General features: G+C 34.3%; 1 protein-coding gene and 3 pseudogenes across 1 annotated transcript; all 4 read right to left on the bottom strand.

Moving 5' to 3' along the window:
• Positions 1-979: 979 nt before the first annotated feature.
• On the bottom strand, positions 980-3,131 carry LOC145623880 (lysM domain receptor-like kinase 4 pseudogene; annotated as a pseudogene).
• A 1,996-nt stretch (positions 3,132-5,127) lies between these two features.
• LOC145623877 (lysM domain receptor-like kinase 4 pseudogene) lies at positions 5,128-8,604 on the bottom strand (annotated as a pseudogene).
• A 484-nt stretch (positions 8,605-9,088) lies between these two features.
• Positions 9,089-13,807, bottom strand: LOC145623867 (cold-regulated 413 plasma membrane protein 4-like). The gene is made up of 4 exons (XM_081676754.1): positions 13,391-13,807; positions 9,792-9,899; positions 9,618-9,688; positions 9,089-9,536 (listed from the first exon to the last, which is right to left on the bottom strand). The coding sequence occupies exons 1-4, from the start codon at positions 13,504-13,506 to the stop codon at positions 9,295-9,297; spliced, it is 537 nt and encodes a 178-aa protein (XP_081532880.1). The 5' UTR covers positions 13,507-13,807; the 3' UTR covers positions 9,089-9,294.
• A 2,297-nt stretch (positions 13,808-16,104) lies between these two features.
• Positions 16,105-16,839, bottom strand: LOC145559524 (putative calcium-binding protein CML41 pseudogene; annotated as a pseudogene).
• Between the last annotated feature and the right edge of the window lie 7,118 nt (positions 16,840-23,957).

Raw genomic sequence — 23,957 nt, 5'->3', positions numbered from 1 at the left:
GGATGTGGGGGAATGGTAAGTTGACAGATGGAAAATTAAACAAAACTCATTTGTGGTCCATTGACAGTGTTATTAGAGCCAAGATTCAATTACATAAGAGGGTTTAGTAAAATAATCCTGTGATACAAGGAAATTTCATGAGAAGGTGATTAGTGTTTAATTAAATTTATTTAATGATACCAAATGATCATAAGAGCTCAACAAATATTAATTTAAACATGTTATGAGCTGGTAGATGGATGACTCTCATGTTATTGATGGAACAATTATATTATTTATATAACTACCTCGGACTGCAAATTATAGGCATATCTACTATTTTGTGTAATTCATATTTCATTTTCTAATTCTAAATATGTAATTGTTTATTGTTGTAGATAAACGACGTATTTTTTATGTTGACAAAAAACTGATAAAACAATTACTGGTTGTTTATTTTGCTTCAGCTCAAGTCCCTCATTTTATGGGCAATTACATCACAAGTTGAGGTGAGAAGAGAAGACTAAACCTGATGAATTGAGCGAGGAGCGAGAATGACCGTGCTGCCCCTGTGATGGCTCAGGCATTTCCATCACAGTTAGGCCCGCTGTGATGCGCTGTAAGCAACATGTCATTCTTCTAGTCTAACAGTAAGGTATCAAGAAGTCTGCAAACAACATTTACATAACAGTTGTAAGAAATGAGGTCAGTTCACCTACAAGATCAAAGTATATATATATCATAGATTCTAAATTTGATCCTCAAGTGACTTTCTCACACAGAACCTAATACAAATAGATAACATCAACAAAAATAGCATGTAATCTATTTCTCTCTCTGTCAGAAAAAAATCAGAAATTTAAATAGTACTTCATATATGCAACTAATATGATAAGATGGAACTTATATTAGGAGAAACTTTGGCAAGAATATTGACACAGAGATATAATTTATTAGATTTCCTACCAAAGAAGGGCAACCAATTCGTTACACAAAAAAGAAAAGAAAAATAAAACTGTCCTATACTTCAATTCCCTGAACAAACATACACCAATGAAATGGAAATTAAACATGAGGTTTTTGTTACAACAATCATCCGGAATTCCATAAGAGTTCACACTACATTATTACAGGTATCAGGGCTGATAGCAGGTATTGACGAAAAGGCTGCAGCTGCTACACATAACTACCATGATCATGAGCTAGAGTTACCAGCAGAAGTACTGGATCCCCATATAAGTGAGGTTGTCAGAGTTTTGGACAGAATTTGAACAATTTCATCCATAGAAGGGCGCTTTCCTGGATCTTTTCTCAAGCAATGATCAACAAGCACGAGCATAGTATAAGCGATATCAGCAGGGTAATCCTCCCCAAGAGAAGTATCCATAAAATCTTTCAAGTTTGAAATCCCATCTTCCTCTTTTACCAAAGGCCCTAACACCTCTGATAAGTGAACCTTAACTCCTTCATAAAGGAAAGCGACGTCTTTACCAGTTAGCATCTCAAGCAACAGAACACCAAATGCATAAACATCAAGCATTGGAGAGACTATTCCATTCTCCAAATACTCAGGTGCCAAATATCCTTTTGTCCCTACAATATGCTTCGTTAAGGTGAATTGACCATCATTTCCCATAACTGGCCTTGCGAGCCCAAACTTTGCAATTTTCCCCCTAAACTCGTCGGTAAGAAGAACATTCCTGCTCTTTATGTCCTTGTGAACATGTGGTGGGCTTGTATATCTATGTAGATAGTTCAGTCCCGTGGCAACATCAAAAGCCACCTGCATTCTTTGTCCCCAACTCAAGGTTTTCTTATCGGGGCTGTCTTGGTAAATCCAATCACTCAAAGGTCCGTTACCTGCATATTCATAGACAAAGTACCAAATTCCATCCTGAAAGCAAACTCCCAACAGCCTGATGAGATTTAAATGGTTGATCTTGTTTAGTACATTAATCTCTTTACTGACATCTCCATCCATCTTCTTGATTACTACCTCATCACCATTTACATTTCCCTTATACACCGATCCCTTAATCCAATGATCAGCACTGAAATTCTCTGTTGCTGCCTGCAGGTCCTTGAAACTGTATACTTTCAGGGAAGCTATTTTTGATATGCTCTCAAGAAACACCAGGGATTCTGTCTCAGTCTCTAGAGACTTCTCTGTAACAGCCTTTTCTTGTGCTTCAAAGCTTCGCAATGACACAATTGGATCATTTTTCTTCTTCGTAGTTTTCCCTAGAAGCATACAGAAAAGAATGGTCCCTGCAACTGAAATAAATGCAGCTCCTACAACTATTCCAACCCCAAAATAAGCCCATTTCTTACTGGAACTCCCACTAGACAGCGGTTGTGATGGTGTTGCTCTAGGAGGAATTGATGGTGGAGGTAGTGGCGGGGGTGGTACATAAGGAGGATAGTCCATATGAGAACTGTTGGGCGGGAATTGTACTGGAACAAGCAGGGTTGTGTTAGGTTGGATAACAGAATTCTGCTCGGATTTTCCATTGGCCTCGAGTGTTTGCCCAACATCAGCTCCAAATCGATGAGCAATACTCGCTATAGCATTGCCTGATTGGATCACATAGGTAATAAGGTGCCTAATCCCTGCATCAAATTGCTTTCTAGTAGGACAAGCACACCTTAGAGGGATATTAAGTTTATCATCAGGGAATACATTTATTACATTTGGGCTGGTTTTCTGAATTTGAATAGCATTACAAGTAGTCAAACTTTCAAATTTATTTGTATTTATAACGTAATAATTTTCATTCGTTTGAACAACATAAGAGGTGTTGGCTTGGTAAAACCTACCTGCACAGGAGCAAGTCAAAGGGACAATCACCTCGGTGTCTGTTGCCAAGGCCTTGCTTACAGATATGTTGCTGTTGATCGCAGATACCTCAGATGCATTGGCAGATAAAAGGGATGCAATGGAAGAGATGGTGTTGTAGGCCGGCTGAGCCCTATATATGAGAAAAGTTTGGCAAGTCCTATTCACACCATTACAGTCATACCCAAGAGCCGTAGAAGCGTTGTTATATGCAGGGCAATTACTATCACCATACGACTGCTGGGCTATGAGCAAGTAAGGGAAGCAAATCAAGGAGAGAACGAAAGCGAAAGCCAAAGAAAGAGAAGCCATTTGGAGTGAATGTGGCTTGGTAGGGGTGGGATGGTGCAAAAGATGGTATGTTTATATAGTACTTGTATAAGATAGCAACCTTATTAAAGTAGTTGATAATAATTATTCTTGAAAGGCATTATTTTGGAAGAGTTTTATGTAGGAAAGCTACATGTTATTGCTAAGTTGACCATCTTCATCCCAGAAAAAAAGGGGGATTAAGGTATGGAAATAGGGATGTCCGATGTTGTGGATGACTCATGAATAATTTATAACTCATAAGTGGGCCATAGGAATTAGAAAGTTTTATTGAAGTCAATGTTCAACTACATAAGGGGGATTTGTAAGGATTTTCTTGTTATACAAGAAAATGCATCACATTATCATATTTTTAATAGATATGATAAAAAAAAAAGATTACAGAGTAGTTTATTAAAACTAATCTGTATAAAATGAAGATGCAAATTATTTCGTTTTCTAGAATGCTCAAATTAGTTGTACTCTTAATTGTGCTCATTAGGAAAAACGAAATATTACATTTGAGGAAATATTACAAGATAAGAGCTTTACCATTGAGCTCCCACTTGATTCTCATATGAAATAACTAAATAAGTAGTTAAATCATATTTTGTATACCTATGGTCTACATTTATTCAATGAATTAAAAGAAAATCTTTATACAATACAGAGTTAAAAAAAAAAAAAAAAAAAAAAAGACCATTGAAAATCAAAGTAAACTTATCCCAAATATTCATTTTTAAAAGAAGTGTCTTATTCTAAAACAAAAATTAATCACAAGATTAGAACAATAAGTCAAACATATCATCACCCTAAAGCTAAAGAGTGCAAATTGTATTTGATCACTTTATAGTAAACATCTAGACGCTATGCTGAATTACATGAAAATTTCTTGTCAGATGTAAACTTTTTTAGGAAAAAAAAACAGTTTTACTTAAGACAGATCAGAATTATGCCAAAAAAAACAAAGCTTATCTTAGCTTGCAAAATATCAATATGTGAAAAACTGAAGGAAAAGCGCAGGGAATCATTAGATGTGTGAATCATGCCAATTGATAAACGAAAAAAAAAAAATCAAAACTCCTGAATATTCAACCCATGTAACCTGATTGCATTTTATGAAAAACTTCATAGAATAATATGATGTCAGACTCAGATATCTATCTTTATTTATCATCACTTATTAACATATCATTCTTAAATCGTTTCTTCAATCTGTCTCTTGCTCATAACTCAAACGCACAGTTTATTTATGCTATGCACTATGAATAACAAAATCGATGAAAATTCTCATAACAGAAAGGACCCAGAGGCTGCGGATCAGGTTAGTCAAGCTGGCGCTAGCCTATCCACCTTATAACTCCATCAAACACCGATGAGGTGATGTACATAAAGAGAAACAATATCAATCTAGTACCTAAGTCATGATAAAAAGGCTTCAAAACCGCCTTAACTCACGGTTAAATAGATTCTAACTAGCTTCAAGTTTATCAGAAACAATCAAAAACTAGCAGCTACTAATTCAAATAAAGTGATAAGCTTGTCCATGCAGATAAAAAGTATAATAATGGGCAAGGAATAGTTTGAATTAAGTTAGCTCATCCAAGTAAACAAAATTATAATTAATGGGATGAGCCCATAAGCAGCAAGGACAACCAATTATTTTTATCAGCTGATTTCAAGAATTCTACGCGAAATTGAGTAAAAAAAATTCCTCAGTCTATATATTACATTCAATTCTTACAAAATACAAATATAAAATAAGAGCAAAGGGAGTCAAATCAATTCTCTATCCTTATCAATAATAGAACTAGTCATAATGCATATATCAGCGTTTTTAGCCAGGCATAATAATGTATTTTAACAGTTTGTAACTTGTGCAACAACTTTCAGTCACTAGTCTCCGATTAATTTCTCTCCCCTTACTTTATACCTAGCCTCCCCCACGATTTCTACCAAGAATTTCTTTGGTTAGAAGGTTAACATCAAGACATAATATTTACAACTTCAATCACCTTCAGTTTTACGAAAAATATTAATGCTGTATTTTATTTATTCAAGTCTTGTACACACTTCATAGCAACATAAGAAAAGCTTTAAAAAAAATTTGGATCGTTCTACACAAGCATCCTTCTGTTAAAAAAGTACCAAACATTCACCTAAACAAAAGGAAAGAAGCTTAAAGCTAATGTAAGACAAGGGTAAAAAGGGTGATTTGAAGCAACAAGCGCTGCAAAAAAAAAAAAAAAAAAAAAAAAAAAAAAAAAAAAAAAAAAAAAAAAAAAAAACACTAGTCTTCACTCTTCAGATTGTCATAAGCTCAAGACACTAGCAGATGTACTGGATCCCCAGATCAGTGAGGTTGTCAAGGTTTTTGATAAAATCTGCACAATTTCATCCATAAAAGGGCGTTTTCCTGGATCTTTTCTCAAGCAACTATCAACTAGCACAAGCATAGTATATGCAATATCAGTAGGGTAATCCTCCCCAAGGGAAGAATCCATAAATTCTTTCAAGCTCAAATTCCCATCCTCACTCAGCACAGGGCTTAAAATTTCTGACAAATGAACCTTAACCCCTTCATAAAGACTAGCAACATCCCTCCCAGCGAGCATCTCTAAAAACAGAACACCAAAGGCATAAACATCAAGCATAGGAGAGACTACTCCGTTTTCCAAATACTCAGGAGCCAAATAACCCTTTGTACCCACAATATGATTAGTTAACGTAAATTCACCATCATTGCCTTTGATTGGTCTTGAGAGACCAAATTTGGCAATTTTTGCCCTGAACTCATTATTCAGAAGAACATTGCTGCTCCTTATATCCTTGTGAATGTGTGGCGGGTTTGTATAGGTATGAAGATAGTTAAGCCCAGTGGCAACATCGCAAGCCACCTGGATTCTCTTCCCCAAACTTAAGGTTTTTCCATCAGGGTTGTCTTGAAAGATCCAATCCCTCAATGGTCCATTGCTTGCATATTCATACACAAAGTACCAAACCCCGTCATCAAAACAAACCCCCAGCAACCTGATAAGGTTGAAATGGTTGATCTTGTTCAGTACACTAATCTCTTTGCTGACATCTACATCCATCTTCTTAATAACCACTTCATCACCGCTAATATTTCCCCTATATACTGATCCTTTAATCCAGTGATCAGAGCTGAAATTCTCTGTCGCTGCCTGCAACTCCGTGAAGCTATACACATTCAGGGAAGCTATCCTAGATATATTCTCAAGAAACTCGAGGGATTCTTTCTCTGGCGCCTGCTTCACTACATCCTTTCCTTGTGCTTCAAGGTTTTGCGTATTTGGATCAATTTTTTTCCTCATACACATCCTTGGCAACATAAAGAAAGTCATTAACCCTACTACTAAAATAAACACACCTCCAGCAACTGCCCCTAACCCGAAATAAACCCATTTCTTTTTTGAATTCCCACTAGACAACATTGGTAATGATGTTTCTATAGGAGGAAAGGAAACTGGAGAAGATGTTGGGGGTGGTACGTAAGGAGGATACTCCAATTTAGAAACATTTGGTGGGGTCTGTAACGGAATAAGAAGGGTTGTGAAAGGGTTGATAACATCATCCTGCTCAGATTTTCCATTGGCCTCGAGAGTTTGTCCAACGTCAGCTCCAAAGTATGTAGCAATAGCCCCAATAGCAGTATTGCTTGGTTGGATCACAAAGCTCACAAGATACTTGATCCCTAAATTAAGTTGCCTCCGAGTAGGACAAGCACACCTAAGAGGTATAGTAAGCCTTTCATCGGGAAATATGTTAACTATATTTGGACTAACTTTCTGAGCTTTGATAGCCCTGCAAGTAGTCAGACCTTCAAAGGTATTGTTAGCTAGCAAGTAGTAATTATCACCAGTTCGAACAACATGAGTGGTATTGGTTTGGTAGAACCTACCAACACAGGAGCATGTCACAGGAATGATCACCTTGGTGTTTGTTGCCAAGGCCATGTTTGCCGCAATATTTTTATTGAATGCGGATATCTGAGATGCATTGACAGAAAAAAGAGAGGCGATGGAAGAGACGGTGTTGTAGGGAAGTTGAGTCCGGTATATGAGAAAAGTTTGGCACGATCGGTTCACACCATTGCAGGTGTATCCAAGAGCAGAGGACTCGTTTCGACGGCACACATTCCCAGCATAAGGTTGCTGGGCTGTGATGAAACAAGAGAAGTAGAAGATTGAGAAAAGGAAGGCAAAAATGAATGAAGGAAAAGCCATTTGGATCTGATTAGGAGATGCTAAGATGGTGAGAGGTTGAAGTGGAATGAAAATTATATGGATTGCTAAATATAGCAAGCTTTTGTTTATAAGTGGGTTTACTGTGAGTGTAAAGCAAACTTACACTCACCACAATGAGAATTTGTTGAAACCTACGTAGGAAAGCTGAGGGAAGTTGCTGTTTTGAGTTTTTGACTATCTTCACCAAAAAAAAATAAAAAAAAAAATAAATAAGAAGCAAAATTTGAAAGGGAAACTCATATGTGGTCATGGGAGGATGTATTGAAGTCAATAGTCAACTACAGAAGACGGATTTGTAAAGTAGAAGATTTTAGCATCACAAAGGGACAAGTTTAACAAATCAACACAAAATACAGTACTCAATTTCTTGCAAGTTAAAAAAATATAGCTTGTCTATTGAAAACAAAGGGATGAAAGGAACAAGTAGATGTATTTTAGCCTTTGCTCTTGTCTGTTAAAAAAATAAAAAGAAAAGAGAAAAGAGAAAAACACCATTGTTTTTAAAAAAAATAAAAAATTGTTCGGTGTGCCCCTAAAGATTTAAATAATACACCGTGCACCCATGAAAAGTTTTGAATGAACAATGTATCCGACAAATAATAACTACACCCCCATTTCATATTGAATAAAACGCTTTTCATTTTCGGCCATTTCATAATAATTGCAACACTACTATTTTTGGCAAGAACCCACCAATATTTTATAATTTCTCTCGAAGGGGAGACTACCTTCATATTTTATCACTTGGTCCATTTATCTGTTGTTGCTGTATATTCCATTTTCTTTTTTTAAAACTTTTAATTTTTTCTTTTTTTTTTTTTTTTTTTTGGTTTAAAGAGCCACATAAGGCCTGGGGAAATCGATCCAAAAAACTCCTAGTTACGGAAGGGAAGCTCTAACCACTTGAACTACCCCTCACGTTAAATGCACATTGAATAATTCATTTTTCATTCCAAAAATATACATTGAATTTGAACACGGTTTCTTATTCCGTACATTTTTGTCCACCCAAAGTTTGCCCCAAAGTCAAAGAAAAATCAATTACGGAGTATATGGAATTTTTATACATTATTCCGTAAGTAAAAAAGATACAGTACAATTGACAATAAGCATGCCTATTCACAAAAGTAAACAACCAGTCGAAGTCAGTACTCGGTAGTGAACAAGTGAGAGTGGGCTTTTTGGTAAGTCTACTAGACGTGGTCTCATGTAAGTGTGAAACCCCATTAGTTATCACTAATGAGATCTACTATCAATTATAGTTCTTAGTATACTAAAAATGCAAAAGGAAAAATCAGCTACGTTCTTCACTTAAAAACTACACTGTATCTAAACCAAACTTATTGACCCTAATCCAAATTTATTCTTACCGAAACTAGCAAAACAGATACGAAGTAGATTTTTTCCAGTTACACCACAGAATTAGACAGCAAATCCAATCATAAAAGAACAAAAAAGGAAAGGAAAAATATGACAGCCACACATAGAATGATCTCTACACTAACATAGTAACATCCCGTGTTCAAGTCGGCTAAATCAACATCATTCATTTCACACAAACTAGAGACTAGGCAGCCTGCATCAACTCAATAAACCATAATTGACCAATGACAATAATTATTACTCTATAAGTGAACAGAGCTACATGAGATCCTGTTAATCTAAATTTTGCTCCGTTAACATATTTCAGGCGCAAATACAAGTATGATCAAGACAGGATACTTTTAATCAAAAAAATTAATCTGTATCTACTTTTATTATGTAATATGTATACAAAAAATTCATGTATATACAAAAAATTTACAAAGCAAAAAATGTCCAAGAGAACATGAATATCAATCAGCACATAACATAATTGCACAAGGATTTTTCATCCAGCAGAGGACTCTAGTGTCTAGTCACTTACCAAGATCCTAAACATATATAAAGTATCGTAAAAAAGAAGAGAAGGGCCATACAGAGCCAATATGCACAGCATTGCAAATTACAGATACAACTGCTGCATCCTCCATTTGCATGTATCTCCATTACGAGAAGTAAAATGCAAATCACCAGACAAAATATAGCACCTGCAATGCTCTCACGTAGTTCATAGGCCAGCCAGTTTGGCATGACAACAAAGAACAGAAATCGAGAGACAGAAACTGCAAGCAAGAATATCACATTATAATACTTTATAATTGATAACTGGGTTACGTCTGATCCAAAAAATAGTTTATTCTTACCTGGAAATACATCAGGAAAGCAGTAATTTGCAGCAATAGCAAAAATAGCAACCCAACAGCCAAATTGTCCTCTGCAACATGGCAACATGGAGACATATCCTCAGTAATTTTCTTACACAGAAAAGAGTTCTAATCTGAGAAGGCCAGAAATTTGCCAAGAATCTTTAAAACCACCTTAATATCTGGAATACAGCTTCTGGAAGACTAGCCGTAAGAAAAAGGGCCAGAAATGAAGCTTGCAGCCTTGATCTTCTCCCCAGTAGGTTCAAAACTAATAGAAACCTACAGCAATAGCCAAGGAAGAAGGAAAGAAAGATACTTGATCAATAAATGTGTAAACAAATCATATTAATGTACAGAATATATATTAATGTGACAGAATAGAGTCGGTAGAATCAAACTATAAACATCTTAGAAGTTTAATACTTGTACAGCTGAAACATTTTTCAAATAGATAATTTAGCTATCTGTCTTTTTTTCTCAGTCATCCAGCTCTAAAGAAGCAAAATATCAAGACAGTGCCAATATATCCTAAATCATTTCCAATTCAGTTTCTTTATCCATACTAATATAAGAAGCATCATTAACCATAACATTAAGGTCATTAACACTTAGTCTACAGATTCCAAAATGACAGAAACCTGAATAGGACTGTCAATTTTTTAATGGGTCATATATCCCCTCTCTTTGCAAAATTTGGTGAAAAATGTTAAAGAGGTCCTAGTCTAGTTCTCTGTGTAACGTGATATTAACATTAAGCAGTCTGAGGTGCAAACAGTTTATAGAAAAGATGCAAAAGATGATGGGCTGTGCATCACAAACACAAGGTGCATTTGTGCCTACTGCCTAAGCATGCCTCTAATCACTTTCCAATACCAAGCTTGGCATATATTCATTGGATTGAAACCAGATTTCCAAATTCATCAGCCGCCATCTTTAAACAAACCCAAGCTGATGATAAGTGAAGGTGTCATCCTTCAATAAATGTTAAATTTGAGTTCCCATTCAGCAGTGGCTCCCATAAATTTGACTTTGAATTGGAAAACACCTTCTCATGGAGGATATCAAAGAAGAACCTTTTTTTAAAAAAAAAAAAATTAAAGGTCAACAATTTATTGTTTACTTAGATTAGCTTATGCCTTGTAGGCAGGGAAACTAAGGAGGGGGGGGGGGGGGGGGCAATTCTGATGTCAAATACATCAGGCAATACAACGACGGTCAACTCCAGTAAGTTCCCTAAGGAAAAATATCACCTTAGCATGGAAATTCCATATTCGTTGGTATAGAACTACAGATGAAATGGTATTCCACATTTCCACTATCCAATCATGCTTTATACCTTGATTTTAGGCTCCATTATAGCATTGTGATATTCATTTCAAGACCACAAATCATTTCCAGTAAAACAAGTGGAGGAAGATTAGTGATAGAAAATCCACGCGTCCAATTATGGAAATTTATGTCCCACTAACCCCAATAATAAGTTGAGTCAACCTTGATCTTAGACTTGCTCAACTCGACTCATGAGCAAATAATTGATTTGGACTGAATTTGTGCTTTAACCCAAAATTAATTTTTAGTTTATGGGCTCCTTAAATTCATTTTTTGTTCTTATTGGTTTATATATCAACCATAAAATGAACAATGTTTGTCATTTGTAAGACTGTGTTGGAAACTTAGTATACTCGTTATAAAATGAGCCCTAAGCTCCCCCTCCCCAACAACCAAAAAAAAGTAAACTTAAGCTTAATCCTCTTAGTATTCAATACTTCGTATATGTTTATGTGAACCTGATAAGATCATGTTCACCTTATTCCGCATTTCCAATTATATTGTTTGCTCAGGCTTACAAGAGCTAACGTCGGGCTCTGTCCTCTCGTGTCTAATGTCACGCTGTGGAATAAAGTTAAACTACAAGAAAAATTAAACTACCCACGTTCAATTTATTGAGTCCAATTAAGTTCAGCTAAGTTGAAATCACGTAAATAGTAAAATGCACCCTAAGTCATACGCCCTTCAATTCTACATAATCGCAACAGTTTGTCTTTACACTATTCATAAATTAATTTTGACTACTCATTTTTACAACTATATATAAATCCAAATGTAATTGGATTAGCGTCAAACGTAAATTTTCAAATATCATCAATTTTGTATACAGAGTATTTTAAACAAGTGCATGAGCATGTATGTAACATGTGTATGGACTTCTTTTTTATCAAATCAATTTTATTTACCGAAATCTTTTTTATCTACACAAAATTTTGATTAGGGCGGACTTTAATTAAATTATTGTAAGATGGATTAAAGTTAATTTAAAGTTACCATTACATACTACAAAAGTTATCAATATCCTAACATTAATTTAACCCTTAAAAAAATATTATAATGTACATTAGTCATATTAGCTTTCATAGCATATCTATTTGAAATTACACATTAAATACTAGTACTTCCTTTGTTCTTTTAATATTGCACCACTTGACTTTTAAAGAAGTTTCATAAATATTGCATCATTTCTATTTTAGGACAAAAAAATATCTATGTTCACACTACAAATACGGAAATTGATTTTGGCACACCCTGAATTGATTTTGGCACACCCCTATGTGAGAAAAACATAAAAAAATTGTGCTCTCACATAGGGGTGTGCCAAAATCAATTAAGGGTGTGCCAAAATCATTTCCCCAACATATCCTTACTTTTTCACACTTGTTATTTAGTTTATGTTACATCACAATATCACATGGACATTTGTGTATTTTTACCTTTCTCTCTCTCCATTTTCCCCACTACCAAAATTATTGTGCCAAACTTGTACGTATAGATATCAATGGGGTGGGGCAAATGTTGATCATCCCATCCATACCAAAAAAAATTCATCCCCACCCCCACCCCGGCGGGTACAATTCCAAAACCATCCCCCCACCCCATCCTCCATTTAGATATCCATCCCTACTTAATCCCCACTAATCCCATACACAATCCAACATAATTAATATAGATTACAAGAAAAAAAAAATGTTAATATTACACTCTTTTAGTTAAAATATTAGTGTATTACAATTATTATATCTACTACGTAGCATTTTATTTTATATTTTTTTTTTAAAATAGTATTAAAAATATATAATTTTGTTTTTAAAAATATATAGATGTGTGTATGAGGTGGGTACGAAGTCGGGTGGGGCGGGAACAATGTAAAATCCATCCCCGCCCCATCACCCGCCAAACCAAGAGGGCGGGGAGCCGGGGATGACATCCCAACTTAAATGGTGCAATAATAAAAGAACTGAGGTACAATCAAACTCATTAAAAAGATTAAGGTTGCTATATCTACGTATATTGTAAAAGTTACTCCTAAATCGACTATCTTACAATAAAAATAAATGTAAGGCCGTCTTATATAAGACTTATTTTGATCTAAATTAGAAACATATTTTGATAATATGCCTTCATAACTTTTATGAAAATGAAATCACCCCTTTAATCAACAGGATTCATCTATTACTGTATAAATCAAAATTGAGAAAACGTGTTTCATGTGCAATTCCAAAATAGAATCATTGTACTTGAAAATTTTACATCAATCACACAATTATCAAGAACAACAGGAGAACAATCACAATTGCAAATTTGCAATACTAAAAAGTGAAAGAGACAACATTACTATAGAATTAACACACATAATGATGAAAAGAAAAGAAATGGTTCAAATTTAACACGAAATTCGAAAACAGTGAAGAGCTTAAAAAGAGGAGAGAGAAACTAACAGCGCAGAGAAAGAAGCGGCCCAACAAAAGGCGGAGCGAATTGCTGCATTTCCATTTTCCGACGCAAAATCGCCGGCAATTACCGTATAAAACGTATCCAGCATTTCCGTCTTCATATTTTCCGACGCAATTTTGGGGGAGTGATGAAATTACGGCGTTTTCCGATGAGATGGAAGCGTCGACTAAGCCCTCTCAACCACCGCCTTACTCCCTTCTGAGTTTTCTAGAGTTGTTAACTTGGTAATATTCCAAATTTTTTTCTTTTTTTTTTTGGTTTCTACCAAACAATTCGAATTTGAGGTCCCACATATCTTTAATTAGAAGATTAAATGAGGTTCCTTGATTGTTTTGTTAACCTTAATTAAGTATGCTAGTCCTTGTCGTATTTGATCTGGGTCAACTTGTAGTCTGGTACCTCTCGCTTCGTGCCAATGTATGTCCGCCCTTCTAAACTTTGGCCGGTTGGCCCTTTCCTAACTCATTGTAACCCGCTTGTGAGTATTTTACATCGGAGAAAGAAAAAAGGTGGTTTCACTTTATAAGGTAAAGGAGTAATTCTTATTGAAACCTAGGTACATTTGTTTGAAATTTAACAGCCATAAAATGATTAAAAGTTACTCTATAATAAATGTAAGTTACCTTTTATATTCTTCGTATATAAGTTATCCTGATATAAATAAAAATTATTCACGTTTTATGGATAAAAGTTACCCTAAATTCAACAAAAGTTACCATAAAAATTTTTGAATACACACAAGTTGACAATGAAAATTAATTTCTACTCTGTATTATATACATTAATTTTTTTTTGCCATTGTCTTAGCCACTAGGTCAAAACCTTATTGGTATAACGTTTTTTCATTGTCAATAATATTTTGGGTTACAATAATTATATAAGGTCCTAACTTTCTCAACTCAAGTGTTTAGAAAAGTTTAACAAGTTTCTCGTGAAGAGAATGCAAACTAGAACACTTAGATAGTACTTGTAAAAAAATCAATTTAGGTAGATATTTATTAACTATTACTAAAACAAAAAAACATGTTGACATTATTAAGTAACACATGTCAATTCCTTATTAAAAATTTTCCCGCCTAAACTATTTTTGACATCATCTTTTTTTTTCTCTCTTCCTATATTCCAAAACTAAATAAATACGGTGCTTCCTTCAAAATTAACTAATGAGATTATGATTTTTTTTTTTAATATAAATTTGACAACTATTTAAACAAATAATGGCTACTTAATCCGTGCAACGTACGGGACTAAACTAGTTGCTAATATATTGATAAATTTGACACAAATTTAACACAGTAAATTTTTTCCCTTTATACCTTTTTTATAATTTGCATAATAAATATTTAAAAAGGTGTTGTAAAATTTATACATCAAGACCAATAAAACGAGGGTACTCCCTGTTACATTTCATTTTCCCTTAAATTTTATACAACTATGTATAAAGAAAAAAATTCAAATAATAAGATAATGAAAGATAAGAAAAAATGTACAGTTTAAACTTTAAAGAAAATACAATTAAAGTTTACGGACGACTCAAACTATGTATAATCAAAATCTTAATCCCCATTGTAAAATCCTTAACACCTTTTAAATAATACGGAGTACAAAGTACGGAGTAAAATCAAACAAGAACCCTTATAGATCTTTTACACCCCATAATTTGTACAGTTATACTGGATTTTATACGGACACATGGGTGGCAACTTCTCCGTAACATACATTGATACATATACTTGGACAAGTAGCAAAGATTCATATGCAAATGACAATCAATTAACAACAAAACACAAGATAACGTAATCACAAACATAACGCAATATCCATTTTAAGGCCTATAAAACGATGTCCATCTGTTAAGGGTCCTTTTATTATTAAGGTGCTTTATTTCTTTGCAATCTTGCCTAACATTTATTACGTTGAGAATGACTTTATTAGAACTTATTATTTTGTTTGTCGTTTTTTCTTCTTTTTTTGACAACAAAAACTATCTAGTTAATGATCATTGTTAGTTCTTAGTTACTTATTACACTTATATATTTACACAACAAAAATTTATCTAGAAACTCATAAGATTACAACTATTAATCCGTGATCAATCGAAAACTATAATTTCCAAAATCAATCTTTAAAAATTAAGTCAAGTGTTATTACTTGTCGTATTAAATCTAGATCAGAGTTGTGACATGAGAGGCTGAATATATGTACAACATCATAATTGCAAAACATTAGCGTAATGACGAATACCCTTGGTAAACATTCAACTAAACTCCCTAAATTGAAAAAATTAACAAAGTTATCTATACTACGTGTATACTTTGATTACTTTCTACTAAAGTAAGTGCATTAATGTTTATTTGTATCATCGCTTGTTCACCCACTTTACAGTTTATACATTGTATGGAGTATAGTATAATTGTCATGCACGCTTCATAATTGATGCAAGTATTATCAAACTACTAAACCACCAAAATATTAATTTTAGGGTTCTAGACCTTGCAATGATTATCATTTCAGACTTATTTTCAAAGTCCCTTAACCCCTCTCAGCTCCTTATATCCTTTAATTTGTTACAACAGTGAGTAAAGATTACATACACAAGAAAACATGGATATATAATAAATCCCTCCAAATGGAAAATATTATCGTCCTCCAAACAGTAGTGTAATTTAAACTAGTACGGAGTAATATATATGACAACTAAAACCAAAAAGAATTATCATATTATTTAATACAACGAGCAAGAAAATTTATACAGCCATCATTTGATGAAAGTCATTAAAATCAAGCTCTCCATCACCATCGGTATCATACACCCTAATCATGGACGCACACTCCTTAAAAGACTTAGAATCCCCTAGGCGATTCAAAGCTCTTTGAAGCCCTCTAGGAGTGATCCTACCGGATCCCTTTTCGTGCTCGAACATCTCAAACACCTTCTTCATGTCTTCATCCGCACCCTCCTTACTATCCATGAGCTTAACAAAATCCTTAAACTCGAGCATACCATCGTTGTCTGAGTCAAGCTCATCAATAACCTCTTGGGCCTCTTCCTCTGTGATGATCTCCCCTATGGAGTTAAAGTATCTCCGGAGCTCAAGAGCCGTGATCATTCCATCGTTATCCATATCGAAATGTCTAAAGACTTCCCTAAGCTCCTCTTCCCTACTCCTCCCCGTAGGGCCAAAAGGGATGGACGGAGGGGGTAAAGGGGATCGAGGGGAGCCTGAGGAACTCGATGAGGAGGCCGATGTGCTACCCTTGGACTTCTTTTTGTGGAGGCTTATTCGTAGTCCAACATTTGAGAACCACCTACTTGACCTAGGAATACACTCAGATGCCATGTTTTGTTTATCTTATTTTTAAAATTTTAAAGTTGTTGACAACCATATATATCTAACAAAAACCTCTTTCCGTGTGATTTTGAATCATGGCTAAATTTAGTTTATATATAGGAATGGAAAAGTGGAAGAGTTACAATCAATATGACAAAAAAAAAAAAAAAAAAAAAAAAAAAAAAAAAAAAAAAGTAGTGGAATAAATTAGGGTAGAAGAAAAAAATGAGAGGAATTTGAAATGGAAAGTGCAAAGGAAAGAACGTAAGTTGGAAAGATTTGCGTAGGAGTTGTTTTAAGGAAATTGCATGGTAGCTTCGTTTGGGCCAACCCCACGTAATTATCTGACGCAACTAAGGCTCCACTTGTTTATGTCAATTTGCCGACTTTCATTTTTATGTATGAATTGTATGCTAAAATGGGATAAATAAATGTTGATATTGGCTTATATTAGTAGTACTAATACTAATGTACGATTATCATATTTTAAGCTTACTAATATAAGTTTTGTTGGACATATCCTATATACTTTTGTATATTTTTTGTGACACATAATGTTGTACATCTACCAACTTTTTGTAATTTACTTGGTAATTTTGTTGGTGTCTTGGCGATGTTTAGTGGGATTACTTTTAATAAAACTTGTATTTTTCGTAATATTTTACTATGTGTCATGGATTATGAAGGAAAAAAGATGGCTAGCTATTAGTCTAGTAGATAGTAGTCATTGGCAAGTTAGTCGTACGTGCAATTGTGAATTTGCATATATCTTTGTAGTTACTCCGTACTACGTAGGAGCTTATGACTTAGAAATTTAGGATTGTAGTTGTGGAAAGGTGGGAAGATGAAAGGAAATTGTATTCTTGAACTTGTTAAAGGAGCAACATCATCATGTTGTACTTTTCTTGTGTCAAGCCTTATAGTTACATTGCACCTATCATCATATGGGTTAGCGTATCCCTTTCCTTATTAATAGATTCTCTGTATATGTGAATGTTAACTATCTTATTACTTTGCTAAAATCTTTGGAGTGTGAACATGTGGTAATCCACCTAGCAAGGTTAAATCTTTTGTACACTGTTTGTAGTTCTCTTTACACCCAAAAAGTAATACTCGTATAGATCATCTTTGTAAATTCACCCTGTGCCTGATAATTATTGGTTGACAAAAAATGATGAAAATACATATATACTCTGTATATAGGTATCTAAATTTTTTGCATAAATTGAAATCGCAATGCTTCATAGGGAGAGTATGTAATCATCGATAAATAATTATACTGTGTATAATTAAGTTAATAATTCAAAACAATTACTCCCTCTGTTTTAATACTTGATTCATTTTTTATTTTTTACACTATTTATTTATCTTACTTTGATTAATGTATGCGATTTATACATGAGAAAAAAAAATATAGTCTTGTGGGTACTTGTTGGAATCGTCTCAATTAATAGATTAAAATTTATTCTTATTGATGATTAAAGATATTATTGATCAAAGATTAGCATCGGCATACGAGCCCAAAATTTATTCTTATTGATGATTAAAGATATTATTGATCAAAGATTAGCATCGGCATACGAGCCCAAAAGAAATGGAGGAAGTATTTAAAAACTAAGGGAGTATACCTTTATATCTCTCATAAAATAAAAAAATGCATTGTAATGTTGTTTTTTGCGATTACAATTCCGTTATTTCTAGTAGCACCCACCGTAAGTCCATACCCTCAACCCTTTAAGAAGTATGTGTTAGGGCCTGTTCATATTTACTGAACTGAACTAAACTAAAATGATTGAAACTGAACTAAACTAAGCTGAGCTAAAATAAATATTTTATGAGAGAAGAAAATTAGGAGTTGAACTAAACAAAAATTAAGCTAAATTGAACAGTCCCTTACTCAAACTGTCACATGAAATATCAAATATTAAGACATTCATAACAATTGGCTCGGTGAACAAGGCCCGCGATCTGAATGAATGTTATTGGGTCACAATACAACATAGTCCAAACTTATGGTCATCTAGTTTGCACCAAAAAAAAATTTATGGTCATCTAGTAGACGCGACCCGATTTGCAACTCCATGAAATTTGGGTATCTTCAATTGGACTACCCACTTAAAGCCCAATTCTTTGCAGTCACTTTCTCTCTCTCACCATTATTCAACCAAACTGCTGGTAGCCTGGTAAGTTTATTAGTAATTAGTTATTCATTGCAGACCCTTACATAGTTACTTGTATCGATCTTGAAGTAATTAGTAATTGACAGTCAATAATAAATAATTAGTATTTAAAACTTCATATAGTACTTGTAAATAACTATTATTAGTAATTAGTAATCTGTTTTACAAGATCGATACAGTAAGGGCATGTTCACATTTATTGAAGTGAGCTGAACTGAACTGAACTGATTGGAACTGAACTGAATATTTTATGAGAGAGGGAAATTAAGAGCTGAACTGAATTGAACTGAACTAATTGGAGCTGAACTGAAATTAAGTAAATGTAAACAGGACCTAAATGTCTGTTCACTTCAACTTAAATTCAATTCAACTCCAATCAGTTAGTTCAGTTTAGTTTTCTCATAAAAAATTCACTTCAGCTCTATTCAGTTCAGTTCAGATCAGTTCAGTAAATATGAACAGTCCCTAATTTTTTTTTTTTCCTTCTTAAAATCTGTTTCTAAATGAACAAATGGCCAAATATATACTACTTTCGTTTCTTTTAAGTTGACACGTATTCTTTTTAGGAAGTTTTTTTTTTAGTTGACACGTTTTCTTTTGGGGTAATTTTTTTACCTTGCATTTACAAGCTATCCCACTTGCTTTTTCATTCTCTCTCCTCTTTTTAATATATGTGCCTAAATTAAATGTGTCAACTAAATAAAAACGGAGGAAATATAATGTAATACATGAAACATAATACGCGGTAGCATATTACAAAGTAAATAATTGTACATCCAAATGTAAAATGGACCTTGTTAGTTGTGAGTTGTGACAATGTAATGGATATATTTTCTGCTTGATTTAAAAACCAAAAACGGATAATAATCTAGAATGTAGTTGATATGGTGAAATTAGACAAGTGGTAAGAAAGCTAAAAAGAATAAACATCGAGGATGGCATTGGCTGTTACTGCATAAATGCGGCAAAGAGAGGGAATTGAAGACAATTACAAACACAAAGACGAGACATTAATTCGAGAAAGACAGGGGTGATAGCTAAAGGTACAGATTGCAGCGAACCGAGGCCGCTACTCACACGCGTCGTCTTTATAATCGACTCTATCTTTCGCCTTTTTTCTTTCTTCTCATCATAATAATGTCATCCTTCTCATCCTACACCTCATCATTTGCCTTTTCGATCTCCAATTTCAGCTTTTTTTTTACTACGGAGTACTCCTCATTCAAACATTACTATTTTTTTTTTTTTTTTTTGATAAAAGATACTATTAAAGAAAAACAAGATTACAACCTAAACAGTACATGAACATAAAAAGACCACACACATTAAGAACTAGTTCAGGAGGATCGAAGATAAGAAAATACTGAAAAGATCGTGCAGCACACCAAGAGCCACAGAGCCTGGACAACCCAGAAGACCAAACCACATCCAAACTGTGGACCAAGAGAAGCCAATTGAACTGAACTGTCGAGATGGACCGAGCGCGCAGATCACAAACCTTGAAAAGAACCCGAACTGGCATTGAAAGCGACGGGAACTCATGATGGAAACTGTTGGGAAACGAAAGAACCCGAAAAAAGCACCCTGTTGCTGAAGACCTAACCTATGACACCATCCACTCCTAGGAATCGAAAAACAAAACTGCATTCTAGGAGTCTCGAAACAAAACCTATAGAGTTATATACTCTAATGACTCTATGAGAAACCGTGCATCCAAATGCAGGTTTTCCTCTTGCAATTCTACTAACACAGAATGCAAGAAAATGGAGGACTTTGCTCAACCCAAACATTAAAGATGGGTAGCCTCCTTCAAGATATTGGTTAACAGCGATGACTGACCTTGTCATCACCCACACTAACAACGGGATGATAGCGATTACCTGAATGCCTATATCATCCCACATCCCACAACCCAGCAACAAGATCGACAAACCAAGCTCTTCCCCCAAAACCACACTTCTCCTGCAAACTCCATATGCAGAGAGAATCATCCAGCTGCGCAATTAACTTCCCCCCCCCCCCCCTCCGGTAAACTATATTAACTACCAAGGGAACACCTTTACACCCCAACAAGGCTCCAAGTAGGACCATCCACCCAACGAAAAAGGGGGCGTTTAATCTTACAACCCACAAAAACCACAAACTAGGCTCCAAAAACCACAACAACACTTCGATAACTCCCGAAACAAGAAGTACTCTAACACACTCTAACTCATGCCTGAGCAGAGAGTTATTTAAACAAAGCAAACCAAACAACCAATCACACAACATAAGCAAACACAACAAAAGTAAACTAAAGCAAAATAAAATTAAAAAAACAATAAAATAAACAAAGCAGTAAAGTAGCGAGAAGAAACAGGGGAGCAAAAAGGGAACCTCTACGGCAGCCCTCAACTGTAGTAAACAACCCACCACCCAAAGCAATCGTCCACGGCATCACAAAGAACCCCTCACTGAACCAACCCTTGGGTACGCGAGGAAACCCTAACCCTAACTTCACCTTTACCATCGGGAATCTATTAACGAAGTTCCTTTCAATGGCGGCGTTAAGGCTAGCACCATAACTTCACCTTTACCGTCGGGAATCTATTAACGAAGTTCCTTTCAACGACGGCGTTAAGGCTAGCCTTTGGTTCTTGACTTGTTACAGTAGGCCGCTAAACACTGACGATCAACCCAAATGAAACCACGACCAAGAGAACCCCTGACTTCTACACCAACTAACCAAAAACGAAAGCTAAAAAAACTAGAAAAGAAAGGAAATTGCAGGGCTAGGCTCACCGACGACGGCTAGGCAGAGCGTGCCAGTCGCCGGCGAGCAGGGGGGTAAGAAAAGGAGGAGCGGTGGAGGCGGTTGAGGATAAGGCTAGGGTTAGAGAGAGAAAGGGTCGAGAGTAGTTAAACATTACTAATTTTAATACAGATCGAAGTATCATTTTTGGAAAGTAAAAACGTCATTCATTTATTCACAATATATTTAGAAAAGGAGTATTATTTCCCAGATAAACAAAATCGTTTTTTCAAGTTCCCCAGATAAATCTATTGTTTTTCCAAGTTACCCGTGGAGGGGTCCATGCGTTTTTTCATGTACTAGTTGAGGAGTACAATCAGTACATGTGTAATTTCCGCATCAAACAGTAAATGCAAGTTGTAAACAGTAATTAGACAGCTCACCAAAATTACTAAATAAATTACCACTATTTTTCAATAGATTTACTAGCTGAAATGTCACTAGATTAATAAAAATTCGTTTATCTGGCAGATAAACTTGTATTTTCCCTTAGAAAAGGACCTTGTTAACGAACGCCCCCGGACGTTATATTAAAAAATTAAACTTTAACCTAAAATGGTATTAATTTTGAAATGCATGATAAAATCACGCGTCAATCGATGTAATTTATATTTATTTTAATTTAATATTTCTACTTTTAGCTTGTAATCTTATCCAATGCTCATCAAAAAGTACGTACAACCTTAAAATAGAAATAGGTCCTTAATTTTGATTTGTCCAATGCTCATCAAAAACTAAAATCACTCGTCAATCCCTAAGAAAAAATAATCTATCTATCTATATATATACTACAATAACAATCACTGATGTCATCATTACTTACGTGTCACTTTTTAATTTAATTTTTTTCCCTCCAAAATGCAAGAATGATGTCATATTATGCTATTTAGTTATTTACGAGTTGTTAACAATAGTTAATAATATAATTTAATTGAAATTTCTTAATTAAATATGAAAATTATGCACTTTCGGGAATTGTACATTCATATTTAATTATAAATTAATTAGTTAGGAAAAATGAGAAAGTTATTTTCTTTCCGTACGTGTTAAAAGTCTATAATTCAATTCTTATTTTAAAACCATGCATCGCACGGGATTAATCTAGTGGTTGGGAATAATTGAAAAGAGGGAGAGAGAGAGAAAGTGTTAGAAATTGATGTAAAAAAATTTATTAGTACAGCAAATTGATGACAACTCATCAAAAAGTAGAGAATATTCTCAAATTTTATAACCTTAAAATGAAAATAGGTCCTTAATTTTGATTTGTCAAAAAACAATACATGTATTTAATAAAAGGATGAAGGGAGTATTGTATTATGTATAACTATTGAAATGAATGTTGCCTCATTTGGACCATTTGGTACCAACACAACATTGCATGCTACTTATATATGGAGTACAACAGAACTATCATGGGATAGAATAATGAGGTGATCGATGTTGTACATGTATAGTGACGGTATCAAGCTTCAGATTCAGAATATAAAATATCATGTAAGTTTATCATTTTAATAAAGCGTTGAACTTTGTTATAATTTGTGGTTATATTCATGGTAGTGTATGTATGCATGGCATCATGTTTGCTTATTACAGTTTTCAGACAACACAATTTCTGAATTTTTTTGTCATGAATAATTACGGAGTTTAATCTCTCATTTATTACAAAAATTATCAAATAGTATTACTCCATATTTGGTGATATTATGATGAAAAAAAAAGTCAAACGTTGATTTGTTACTAATGTAGTTTTTTGTATTTCTAACGATAAATTGTGTGTCTCTCTTTAGTCATTTTCTTGCCTTATTTATTCACAATTAATTTTCTCAATATCTATGTCATCTTTAAATCTTTAATTCCATTGCGCCCTCACAACCCTAACAATTCAAAGTATGAAGTAAGAATCTAGATAGAACAATTGGCTAGGTCTATAAGTTTAAGCATGCATACATGAGGCAGGCTAGCCAGGGTTGAATACTTGAATCTCATACACTCATTTTAGAAGGAATTTTACATGAAGGTATGTACATATTGAAAAGAATAACAATTAAGAAAAGTATAACAATATTTTATTTAACATTAAGAAGTCATGGATCTGAATAATTTCAATTCTAATGTACGATATAATTATTTTTCAGGTATTTCTTACAGAGTATAATTGAAGAAATGTTAATACAATCTTTTTTTACAATCACTTAAAATAATCGATCTAACCACCCATAACTGATCCCCCGCAATAACAATTGGGAAG

The sequence above is a fragment of the Chenopodium album genome, chromosome 1, assembly GCF_948465745.1.
Source record: "Chenopodium album chromosome 1, dcCheAlbu1.1, whole genome shotgun sequence".
Lineage (NCBI taxonomy): Eukaryota > Viridiplantae > Streptophyta > Magnoliopsida > Caryophyllales > Amaranthaceae > Chenopodium > Chenopodium album.
Note: the sequence above shows the minus strand (reverse complement) of the source record. Positions and strands in the feature narration are given on the sequence as shown.

Bases quoted from the DNA above. Each gene is read 5' to 3' on its own strand.
- LOC145623867 (XM_081676754.1), bottom strand. From the start codon at position 13,506: ATGAAGACGGAAATGCTGGATACGTTTTATACGGTAATTGCCGGCGAT. The intron at 9,689-9,791 runs GTGGTTTTAAAG...GCCATGTTGCAG, and splicing joins GCTGTATTCCAGATATTAAG to AGGACAATTTGGCTGTTGGG. The intron at 9,537-9,617 runs GTAAGAATAAAC...TCTTGCTTGCAG, and splicing joins CTTTCCTGATGTATTTCCAG to TTTCTGTCTCTCGATTTCTG.